The 13,378-nt window shown below is 36.4% G+C and overlaps 1 protein-coding gene across 4 annotated transcripts in view; it reads right to left on the reverse strand.

Annotated features, from left to right (window-relative positions):
- LOC306877621 (unconventional myosin-Ie-like) overlaps positions 1 to 13,378 on the reverse strand; it is a 53,417-nt gene that overhangs the window by 32,117 nt on the left and 7,922 nt on the right. For all 4 annotated transcript variants that reach the window (XM_079429483.1, XM_079429482.1, XM_079429484.1 and 1 more), the window contains exons 2-4: positions 5,143 to 5,286; positions 3,672 to 3,761; positions 2,763 to 2,857 (exon numbers count right to left, since the gene is read on the reverse strand). In XM_079429483.1, coding sequence (XP_079285609.1) covers positions 2,763 to 2,857; positions 3,672 to 3,761; positions 5,143 to 5,286 — 329 coding nt within the window. The remainder of the gene's footprint in view (positions 1 to 2,762; positions 2,858 to 3,671; positions 3,762 to 5,142; positions 5,287 to 13,378) is intronic.

Genomic DNA, 13,378 nt, shown 5'->3' on the forward strand with positions numbered 1-13,378 from the left:
GTCTCTATTTGTTTCTCTGTTTCTGTCATGGGATTAACATACCGTGGTAACTAGGGATGGGTATCGTTAAGGTTTTAATGGTATTACTACTCTTACCGATACTGCTTATCGATCCGGTACTTTAACGGTATTTTTATCGGTACTTTTTGTTTTACTTTGTTTCTTTGTTCATATTCTTACAGTATCTTATCTTATGTATATAAAACACTAAAAATGCCTGCACTTCATCAATTTGTAAATGCACCAGTGTGCAGGTATTTTTAGTGTTTTATATACATAAGATAAGATACAGTAACAACATGAACAAAGAAACAAAGTAAAACAAACTGACAAATACAATAAAACAAACACACAAACGAAATGAAATAAACAGTGCTTTCATTTTTCCATGAAGGTCTACTAATATTAAAGTTCAGGTAAGTAATAGTTACAAAAGTAATCAAATGTAAATGAGCACTGCATAGTTTTCACTGTATGTACTGATAGATTTGTTTATTAAAGCTATAACGTTGTTCAGATTAAGAGCTGTGGGTGATTTTCTCTTTGCATTTTGTTCTTTGATTAACATTGATGGCTCAAGCTCCAGTCTGACACTTTAAGACAATATACTGACACGCATCGGATTTTCTCCCAACTGTTCTCGTCCACTTAAAACATAAAAGTGAAGACTCTCATAACCGGCCATTTTGACACATTGTGTGCGCATTTTTGGCATATTTTAGTGTGTTATTTCGACGCGCCCGAAGCTCAAAGTGTACTTTGCTTGTCCGTTTTGGAGCACGCCGCCGCGCAGGCACACGCGCGCACACACATTTCAGCCTGCTAGAAGAAATGCGGCTATAATCCTTGGAAGCCAAAATCGAAAAAAAAAATACTTAGCTTAATATAACAGCCACAGGCCTAAAGCGTGAGCAGATGTTTGAATAGTTGGTTCTCTCTTCTATCATAATTAAACAGGACTTTCATGTTGCGTGTGCTGAAGCTCCTCCGCGTGAGCGCGATCTGACTTCTGAATTGCGCATAGCAAAAATGCATCATAGACAAATGTTTGAATATTATTGCACATAAAAACAGCTGGCGACATTATATATATATATATATATATATATATATATATATATATATATATATATATATATATATATATATATATATATATATATATATATATATATATATATATATATATATATATATAGAGAGAGAGAGAGAGAGAGAGAGAGAGAGAGAGAGAGAGAGAGAGAGCGACAATAAATGTATGTGTGTTTTCTTAATTTCTCCAATACCGACAGAAGTACCGATAACGTCAGAGCTTATCGATACTCCGGTCTTTCATAATTTAGCCCCGAGACCGATTTAATACAGAGTTTCGGTACCCATCCCTAGTGGTAACTAGGAATTACAGAAGCTTCAGTCTGGATCCAACCCTTAAATGATCTGAGATGACCGAACACTTGAGAAAAGATAATGCCAACCCCTCAGAGGACCTCAGAGGATGCCAACGCTCAGACAACATACAGAATTACCAAATTTTGCCATAAGTTAAATATATTAAGGTTCTGCAATATACAAATATATTGTGGAAACTTAATTTCCTGTAGAGCTGCTTTGCAACGATTTGTATGGTAAAAAGCGCTATACAAATAAACTTGAACTTGAACTAACCAAAATACAGCTTGACCACAGGATACCTGGGCAGCAACTTCATGGAAGGTTTTGTTTACTAATCTGGGTCATCACAATTCCACTTCCAGTCTCTTTATGTGGTCTGACTGAACTGGAAGCGGCTTTCTTGCTATACAAACAAACGGGTGAGAAAAATGCTGAAACTGAAGTCACTAACTATGAAGTAAGCACTACAGTCACCCTCCAGCCCACAGGTGACTATGAGATCTAAAAGAAAGATCTCAGGCTCAGCAGTGAAAATCTCCCTTTCTGCAGCTTCCTCTCCTTCACCATGTTTATCCATATGCCATAATGCTGCAGGGTGGCAGGGTGAATTCAGATTTGAATGGATCTCATTGAAATGTTTTCTTAAACTAAGGTTTCCCAACCTTAATTTTCCCAAAACTGCACCACTAGCAGCACCAAAAGCAAGAGCCCTTTGGCAAACGGCATAATATTTATTTAAAATTTTTTGACTCATTGACTCATGTTTTGGTTAAGGTGAGTCAGACTTTAGCTCTCTGATTGCCGTCTCCAACAGGAAGAGCCCCCGCAATATTATAGCAATCACAAGTGACCATTCAGTGGAGTTTCCTCCCATTTACAGTAGCAAATGGTCCCTCTAAGGGCCTTACAAGTGCGTTTCATGTGCTCATGCAGGAAGTGCAGGTTACAAAAGCTCTTGTGCTTTTGTGTCTCATATATCCTGGAGAAAATAATATACAAAATAAAGACCAAAGGATATAAAATTACTTTGTCTATTGTTATGTCATGAAAAGGGATAAGATATGCTCACAGATTATTAGTGAAATGCACATTCAAAGGGTACTGCTGAGGTTGCCAGGCTTGTTGAATCTGCTCTATTCAACCGTATTTTAACCGGTACAGCCTTATCTGTATAAGCAAAACAGTAATGACGACCTATTCACTCTGACAGCCCAGTGACTCTCCCATTACAACGTCTGCATTGATGTCATACCAAACCTAATTGTGTCACACCCTTCCTACGTCACACATAAACAGACTGGAGAAAACACCTGAAACGTTTGATATTCAGATCACATCTGTTCAGAGTTAAAGTTAGAAAGTTCTCTCACCTGATAATGACACACTGGTTCTCACGATCGATCATCATGTTTCTATACATGTTATCAGCTAGAGCGTAGATATGAGGAGGGTTCTCATACTGAGCCTGAGAGAGAGAAATGGAGAAAAGCTAATTAATTTCATAATTTATATTACAGTTCATGTTTAGGATGGCATGTGCTCACATTTATAAATAAGTTACTGTGTAGCATATAAGTTAAAACGCATTCAAAAGTCTTTGCTGTAGCCTCCACAAGCTAATGATTATTGACAGAAACTAGAAGCTTGATGAGGAGCCAAGACCTCTGGCCAAGCGTGGTTAAGAACATAGACCTGTATGTTCTGTTCTGTGGCGGTATAGCCAGGTGGCTTTAATGGCTAAGGCAGGTCTGCGCAGCTATTTTTCTGACTAAGAATGCACCTGTTAAAATCATTTGGACCACGCCACCACAGTTTAAAAACTCCTTACTAGAGCAATTACTGTTTACAGAAACCTCTAGGTATCGAACTACATAACGACTTTATGAGGACCGTTTCGATACTGATCACTGACTTTAGAAAAAATTAGCCTAATTATTGTGTGAAGTGAATCAATGTTACATAACACTCAAGGAAAACTAAACCTATGGAACTAAATGTGAGTCGTGTTGTTCAGAAAGCCATGAAAAAAAATTCGGTAACACTTTAGTATAGGAACCAATTCCCACTATTACCTAATTGCTTAGCATGCCTAGTTGCTTAGCATATTCTGCATGACCATATTCTACATCCATAATCCAACCCAATACTTAAATTTAACAACTATCTTACTAACTATTAATAAGCAGCAAATTACGGGTTTTTTTGAGGCAAAAGTCATAGTTAATGGATTGTTAATAGTGAGAATTGGACCTTAAAATAAATAGACCAAAAACACTTACCGCGCCTTGGTACAGCTCTATTTCTTTCTCCCCAAAGTAAGGCATTTGTTTGAAAGGGTTTACTGAGATGAGCACAGGACCAATGTATGTCTGCAGGTAAAGGTCAAGGCTCAAAAGACTGCTGAAAGAAAAGAGACAGTTCACCCCAAAATTACAATTCTGTAACTGTTGACACTCCCTCATGTCACTCCTAACCTGTATGTAATTTCTCCTGTAAAATACAAGAGACGATAATTTGAAAATGCTTTTTTTTGGTCTATATAAATGGAAGTCAATGGAGTCAAAGTTGTTTGAATGGACAAAACAGTTGAAAATGTTCATCAAAGTGTCTTCTTTTGCATTCTGCTGAAGAAAGAAAGCCATATAGTTTTGGAGTGACGTGAGCATGACTAAATGATGGAAGAATTTTCATTTGTTGGTGTCCTGTCCCTTTAACCAGTTCTTTACAAAATGTGTCTTTCTCTGTGAATCTATTAGATTGAAAACTCTCTTTCTGAAAACTGTTAAAGGTTTAGCATTCACAATAGAGGAAAACCTCATGGACTATTTTACTCATTGTGGTTGTTAATACTCAGAGGGTATTCATAAAACTTTGGCTGGACCGGCCGATGAAAAATGGCCCGAGTGTGAATAATGGACTGGTGACATCAGTGAAGAGTTATATGTGGCAGCAGTGAAGATTTTGGTTATTAGGTCAGAGCCTTATTAAGATGCTGTTACTCTCTGAATGCAGTGGGAAGGCAACAGCCGGCAGTGAGTGATTGGAGCTATTTGGCTGCCCTGCTGTAAATTGCTCACTGCAAATAAAGGAAGTATTGAGCCTGGCGCTCTGTGACCTCAGTTCCATATGCTGCTGACTGGAACACTTTGGTGTTGTTTCTATTTTCTGACCACTAACACAGGACTGATTCTGGACCAAAATGGCCAGAGTCTGCTAAGACTCCATAAACCTAATAAGGGCAGAAAATAGAAATGCACTGCAAGTGAGATTTTCACCAAGAAACAGTACAGGTCATTTTAGTGCCAGTAATGTGTGATGAATGAGACATGAACTCTGCCAAGTACATTGGGTTCATATAGAAGAGAGGTAAACCGGCATTCTTCGGCTGCCTTCAACAATCTGTTGTTACAAAGCTCTCAGAATCTCACATACGGCTTTGATCAAAACCAGTCCCTGCTACTGTGGGAATATAGGACAACACTGATTTGAAGTTGTACCATAGAGTTCAAGAACAACTTTCGTCATTAATGTTAGTGTTTAGTGAAGCTTTGGCCAAAATAAACCCAATCAAGATATAATCTATAATGAAGAGGATGGAATCCAAGCCTTTTCTAGTGAGCCACAGGAAAACATCCATCTGCAAAAACTCAGATAGAAGACATCCGTATATAGGGCCAGATTTATATCAGATTGAGATATTACACATTTAGACTAAGGATTTATGATGTATTTACAGCTGGACAAGGATACAAAAATAAAGTCATCCATGTATCTCTTCTTGAGGTTTTCCACAATGGCGTCCTCATTGATCTTGGAGAGAAGCACCATATCATCCACACCACTCTGCTTGACATTGTGGCTTTGCCAGTGGTACCGGTAGTGTCCCCGGCTCCCCTGTGAAAGCAAACACAAACAAGAAACTCTCGTTAGACTGTATACACACCCATAGCTTTTGTGTAGCAGGCTACCTGGCAGAAACTGCATTAGCAAATCCAAAGACAGTACTAGACACTCCATAACTAGATTTCATTTTAAAGATAGCATCATATTTTTTATGCTGAAATACTTTCTCTCAAATGTGATGTACAGAGACAACCCTAAGTAAGCCATTCATATGGCGACTTACCAGAAGACTGTAAACACTTTGCAGCTCTGCTGACCTTTCGAAACATTGCTCTGTTTGTGAGCAGTTTTTTTTCTCAACGAATGGTATGAGTTTAGTGTGGTAGGGTAGCATGGTATACTACTGGTAGCAAGCAACATGATACCTAGACAAGAACAATTACACTAAAAATGCTTCTAAAATTATGATCATTATTCTGCTACAAAAAAAAAACTCTTAAACCAGCATAATATTTAAGATTGTCTCCAAGCCTGGCTAAGCTGGTGTTTTTCTGGGCAGCGACTTAAAAATTGCTCACAAATACCCTAAACTCAGCCAGTAGACCACTCTGATCAGAACGAGACACTAGCTAAACTGCATTGTTATTGCTAACTAAGCCTAAAATTTTATTTGAATGTTTTCAGTAATTAGACTAAAGCTAAAATAAAATATTTGATGAAAAACTTGAATTAGAAATAAATATATTCAACTTCTATAAATAAGATTAAGAACTAAAGCTGAAATTAAAACAAAATAAAGCTATATAAATATATTATTAAAACAATAAAAAAAATTATAAAAGCAAAAAAAACCAACAACCTAAAATTAAAACTAATCTGAAAATAAAATGAGTTCAAAATGTTAATAAATAACACAGTAGTATGTAAATAACACTAAAGTAACACTGCATCTAGGACCAGTGAACCGGCTTTGGCTAGTTTAAAATTCTGTTAATAAGCAGGAATTAATTTCTTCTTGATATTGTAATACTTAATATATCATACTATTATATTTAGCCAATAATAATTTGCAATCACTTTTAATGCCACAAGTGACACAGACATTTCACCTTCAGTCATGAGCACTGATAAACACAGTACATTGCTGACAACAGTTAATGTGAGAAAACAGTCCAGTCAGCAAAATGACCACATCCAATTCACCGCCTGCGGCACATTTAACACAGCTCGTTCTTTTTCACCGCAGCAGATGTTGATTTTGTTTTTCTAAACCGATAAAAAGTGCATGGTCAGAATTCTCCCTAAAGCTCCCAGAGCACTACAAACACTTCTTTTGATCTTCGCCTGATGTTCTCACCATTCCTCCTCTTCTCCCTCGTCCCCCTCTTTTACCTCCCTTCCCATTCTACTTCCGCTCTGGTGATGTTTTTGCAGAGGGTGTGTCTCCGGAGAGATTGGGTCATTCATCATGGGACGTGAGTCAATGGCTTCTGGCTACCGTTCTGAGGTCACCATGACCCATGAGGAACCAGACCCTTATTCAGAATGACACAAAGCCTCAAGTGCATTTGACAGGATATCAAAAGAGAAGGATACAAAGAGTGTGACTCAAGAAATAGAGAAAGAGAGCCAGACAGACATAGACAGTGAGTGTACCGCTTGGAGAGCACATGATCCAAACGCACTGCTGTTTAAAACATTTTCCTCTGTAATGTTCAATCATTAGTGCATTAGTCTGATTTGAAGGCCACATTTGTCTATTCTTTTCTTACAGCAATTTTCCCAAGCTAAGGAATGGCATGACAATGAAATGCGGTAAACTGGAAAGACATTTAACATTCTCAAAATTGCACATTATTCAGTCTGAAAAATCTAGGGTCACAAGAAAGCAGAAGCAGACCAAGTATGGAAGATTTTTTTCCCTCCCTTGAAGGACTAATTAACTTGCCATCGTAAACGAGCACAGTACAAGTCCGAGGTAAATTACAGGAAAATAAAGAAACACAATAAACACTCAACACCATGACAACAATAAGGAACCTCACCTGAACATTATTAGAAGTGGAACTGGCTCAAAAACAATTAAAGGAGGAAGGCAGCGTTTTAAACAAAACAGTAAACACTTCTTTCAGACCTTTACAGACTGCTTTGTTTAGTTTATTTTTGCATGTATTACAGAGAGTTCATTGTCTTTCGACTGTTTTTCTATTTCTATTGGACTATTTCTTTCACAGTGTTGGAGTCAACATCACTATCACACCATGGGTCACAAACACCTGGAAAGAAGATGAATGTCTTCATTCCCAGTACATGTTCCCCATAAACTGCAAGCCAAAGCAGAGCTTCACAAAGAACTGCAAAAACAGGATGCTATTTGAACACACAATGACTTAAATGAGACGACGACGAAGTAAAAATTGTACATTTTACACGGAAATACTATTTCAATCTTTACTTCAAATGTTCATGTTACTTGCAGATTGTTTGTAATTATTCATGAAAGTTACTCAAAAACACAATTGCAATGGGCCAGACAGAGCACTGCACGGTAATTTTATTCTTTTCTTTCTGAAGAAGTCTTTACAAAAAGCACAAGGACCACACCTACTGTCCAAGACTCGAAGTCATAGACCACACAAAGTCAAGCAAGGGAGAAAACAGAATCTCTGCTTTTACGAGCTATAGTTGGTCCCACTAGGCTTATTTAGGCATGAAAATGTTCCGTTTCGTAAAGGAACACCGGAAACAAGGAAAGCTAAAGTTCACTATGCTTTTGCTGTGGTTCACCCAGGAACAGCAGGCATTATTTACACCATGACAAAAATGATACCCATCTGCACCACGCAAGGTCAAAATCCCAAACTCCCTGGGAAGACATCAATCAGGATTTAAAATAACCAGGCAATAAAATATCTCAACCCCAACAACTTTACATTAATGCTTACTATTATAAACAGCGGGAAGAAGACAGCCTTAGAAAGGCATAAAACTCCCATATCTGTGTTAAGGGGTTTATTTTGCAATAACCATCTGACTGATTATATAACTTAGTGCACAACTGACAAAAAACAACAGTAATTACAGTTACAGTAAAATTCAAACCATTGCTTTCTATTTTACCCACTTATTACACTTTTAGAAAACATACAACTTCACAAAAAAAAAAAATTACAGAAAGAAGAAATGCTTCATTCATAAAAAGGAGAGAAAACTACATTGTTCTCTTTGCAAAATCCTCGCCAGAAAATACTGTAACAGATCATTTCCCCACTGTAATCCTACAGCAGTTGAAAAATGTCAGCAGCACCAGTCTTAGATCCATACTGACATAGCAGGCCGTTCTCTCATGCAAATACCATTGCCTTATATGGAGAGTGTGGAGCGGAGCGCAGACTAAGGCACAGGAAATGGCTGGGTTTGATTCAATAAGGCGGCAATTTTTTACCTCCTCAAACTATCCTTTCCTTACAACCATCTGGAATTCACACAGAGGACCTGCATTCGCATACGGCAGAGCTGAAGTGGGATCAAGTTAGCCCTAGCCCTGAAGGGAAAGTGTAAGACAAAATTGGCCCAAAATCATTCGTTATACATCTCCACTTAAAATATAATCAATGAATGAATACAATCAGAGGGTAGTTAAAGCTACAAGACACAGTCTGGTTCTCAGTTTAATGCATTTAGCATATGGCTCAGAGTACTGCGGTTTGCCTGAGAATCCAGCTCGGACCTGGCAGTGCTAATAGCAGATTAAGGCAGGAATGTGTAATGAAGTTCATTGCTATTTCAGGAATCCTTTTCAACATGTTACAGATCCACATTTCTGATTAAGCCGCTTTGGCTTAGATTAATAAAGAACAGTCTCGTGCACTTAAAAGTTGCAGCTAAAATCCCGGTAAACCAATAGATGAAGAATGGTGTAGAAAAAATATATATGTAATAATGAGGTGGTAAATCATGACTTCTGTTGCCAATTATTATCTCTATGAGATTACTTATAAACTCCCTATGTGAAGCACAACAAGTGAAGTATTCTGCAGGCCAGACGACAATGTGGCTCAACAATTTAAGCACTGGTCTCAGCCACACAATGAATACTAATTTGAGAAGCAGTGCCAGTGTGTGAACCTATTTGGATTCATCTTAGAATCCTCCATTATAAACCCCTATGCAAAGTCAGACAAAAAGGCTACTTGCTAAAGAGCATTCACAAATTTAAGTCCCCTTAGTTATAATGGTTGCTAAGTACTTGAGTAACCTATTTTATATAAGACTAAGGTCAAATATTCTAATACAAGGTGGACTGAGTTCAGACTCCATAACAGATAGGGTAAACGTACCTATTAAGCTCACCAAAATCTACATCGAGACATTTTTAGTGCACAAGATATTGGTTTCGGTACAAAAAGTTATGTTAAAATAAAATATTAATCTCTCACATAAAAAATATTTAATTTAATTTTAAATGACAAAAGATTTTTGATTAAGATATACATCATTAAATGCAAAAAGTCTGTCTGTGCTTAATGGGTACATTTGTGTACCCTTTAATAGGGCCCTATGAAATCAGTTTTATTTTTGTCTAAATTCAGTTTTTTCCGTTTTAATTTTTCTGTATTCCGTTTTTTCCCCGTTTTGATTTTTCTGGACTCCTTTTTAATGGTCAAATTAAATTTTATTAATCAAAAAAGCATGCCTAATTAATTAAAATCATGAAACTTTTACAATTTAAAATTAATTTATTAAAAGTGTAAGAAAAATGAGGTTTAGGGCCGTATGAAATGTTTTATTTTCTCACCTTATGTTTTATTGTTACCAAATTCTGTGTTTTAGCATGTCTAATTATTTGAATGCATCATTTTTTTATTCTTACAGTAGCCTTATGAAATGTTTTTTTCCCCCTCAGAAATTCTGTATTTAAATTTTACTGATTATCAGATGAAGGCATAAAACATTGATTTAATTTATGAAAATTAAACATTTAAATTTTTGGCAAATAAAGGGGATTTACTATTAAAATTAATATATTTTGTGATTATTTCTCCCAAAAATAAAGTTGTATTACTTTTCAACAGTAGCAGTAGTAGTAGTATTACGAATATTCTAATAAATAATAGCAATATAGCCTATTTCTGGCACAAGGCCTTTAATAAGTTAAACCAAACTTTTATTTTGACTGGTTGCCGTGAATACCTTTTAAAGTTTTTTGTGTGTATATGATATGACACTAGTTTTACTCAAATGAAATGCTCGTGAAGTGACTCTCAGAGCAGTTCTGGAGATATTGTTCATATATTTCATGTATTCCAGCTGTAGTTGCTTTTTTTTCTGCACCGATATGACAGGTTTCTGATGGACGTTTCTTTCATCTTTGGGCAAAAACTATAGTTACGTTTCGATTTTGTCATCTTAAAGCTGTTAAAATAAGTTATTAGACATTTTATAAAGATTAACATACACTATTAACTTAAAGTGATAACCATCAGTTAATATTTAATGTCTGTTTATGAAGTATTTACATAAGTGGTTAATGTGGAAGAGCTTAAAGTAATCAATGATCACTGAGCTTAATTGGAGCAGCAACAATTTTTAATACATTTCATGTAATATTTATTAAAATGACAAGATTTTGCTAAATAATCTAGTTCATGTATTAAGTTCATACATATTTTAATATGAACAACTAACGGATTAACAATATCCTGCCATATTGTGCATTGCAGTGAACCGTCTTTGAACCGTTTTATTTCTATGGTCTTTGAAACAAGGCTACATAACATATTTTACACATGAAAATAATTAATGGAGCCCAGTCTGTACCTGCTCTTATGAAAATGTACTATATAGTTTTGTAGGTATGTAATGGGGCTTGCAGGCTGTAGCCCCAAATACGATACCACCGGTCTTAAGTCTCCATCAGTATTCTGCATCTTAACATACAGTATGTTGTTTACAACCCTGGGTCATTACAATGTCAGAATGTCCCTTCCGATCACTTCTTCAGAACATAAACCTTGGCACTCATAAAGCTGGCATGATAATAAAAAATAATAAAAAAACTATTTAAAGTATAAAGTATAAGTGCAAGTACAATCCCTCCGAATGCGACTCCAATGGTGATTTTCACCATTGTCAGAAGGGAATCAGTACTGATGAGAATTCCATGCCAAAATGTAAAAGCACATAATGGTATTTTCATAGCAGGCAGTTGTGAAGCCCTTATAGTCTTAAATGGTCCTGGAAAATGCCTGACAGAAATAATCCCAGCCTGGACAATGTACATGGTAGTAGCCCGTCATTCTGAATGGTAGTAAACCCTGGACACAGACACAACAGGCTTGTAAATTTGCCACTGTAATATGCTGAAGAAAAACAGGCCCATCCACAGCCAGACTGAAAACAAACAGAACACAAATATCTGAAAAAGATCAATGCTGTAACAAACTAAGCACAAGCCCAGAGATTAGATTAATCATAGGCGTGCAATAAATTTAAACGTGTTACAAGTTAAAAATAAATAAGTCATCATACCCTCATCTTACTTGTAAACATACGTCATGTTTGTTGATTTGCGAAAAGAATTTTCTAACATTACATAATCGAGCCTTAATTAATCCCAGTGTTTATGTATGGAGTAAAAACACCTCTAGGGGTGTTGGTCAGGTTACGGAGATTGGTGAGAGAACACCCAGAGGAGCAGAGAGGGGTTTGTGGGTAAGAAATGGCTGTGGAGGCAGGGCTGACTATAGCGTCCCTCCAGAGACAGCAAACACAGAGGGTTTGTGTAAATTGAGATAGGAGTGGTTCTCAAACGTCTGGCTACTGCAGAGAAACTCTGTGCCAAAGTCTCCAAGTTCAGACCAGCCATATTATTTCTGCTCGCTTTTGAAGGCAGTGGAAAAGAATGTAGCACATTCTGTCTGATGGGGAAGTCTGGAACGCCATCATTTTCCCTGAAGTACACATAGAGATTATGTTTAGACTAGGATTCTAAAAATGGTGCTAAAATTCTAATAGTGCAGCTGATGAGACAAGGTGACAGTGCATCATCATATAGATGGCAGTTTTTAAACTCAGGATCAAGGGAGTCATCTCATCTTCTGACAGTTCAATACACACAGATCATTTCATCCATATAGTAACAGTATCTTGTCGCAGGTTTGTTGGTCATGGTCACATATTTGCCAGGATATGCTTAAAAACAGGTGGACAATAATTATTCCCTATAGAATAAATATTTAATTTAAATAGACTTAATTCTGGAGTATTTGCCAAATCATGTTCGATTCAATTAAATTCAACTCAAAATAATAAAATAAAATTGACAAGTTTATCAACATGTAACTTTCTGAAAATGCTGCACAATGAAAGACAAATTGCAGATGATCAGATGAAATTAGATTTATAAAGTATTTATTTATAATTATCATTAAGAGGGAATTTTCTCCCATTTGAATGTGAGATTACAGTACATCTGGGTGGTCTTGGATTGCAAATTGCACTTAGACATAATACATATGCTTCTCTAATAAGGTTTGTTTTTCCAGAATAAATTATATATCCAGTTTTCATGCTGGCCAAAAAAAATTAATTTCTCAAAGTAAACAGGATTATACGTCATCTAATCCTGTTTACTTTGAGCAAATTCAAGGCAACATTTGCAAACTGGCCACCGGTCCTGCCACAACTACACAACAAATCCGCAACACCTCAGAGAAATTCATATGTACTTCTGCATTTCTGAACATTTCTTGTTACGAGACAATCAACTAATTGATTATTTAACTACAAAGTAAACAAAATGCACTCAAATACTTCAATTGACTATTAAAACTGGTAATATATGCCCATGCAACCTTTATATTCTACTTAGAAGCAGTCATGGCTTCACTAACTGTCTGCTTTTAAAAGATACATGAAACAAGGTCTTCCCAAAACACACTATGCACACCAATGATAAATAAAACGTCTAAGGCTATGTTTATGGGGCAGATTTATGGTTATATGGTGTGCTTTATACCTTTTAGAGAGGCAAAGTTTCTCCAAACATGAACACAAACACAGCCTTCATTACGAAGGCTTTTACAGTGTTTGATAATCCATACAAAGGTAAGCAGATAATGACCACTTCATGAAGCTTTTT

Source organism: Barbus barbus (assembly GCF_936440315.1).
Source record: "Barbus barbus genome assembly, chromosome: 2".
Lineage (NCBI taxonomy): Eukaryota > Metazoa > Chordata > Actinopteri > Cypriniformes > Cyprinidae > Barbus > Barbus barbus.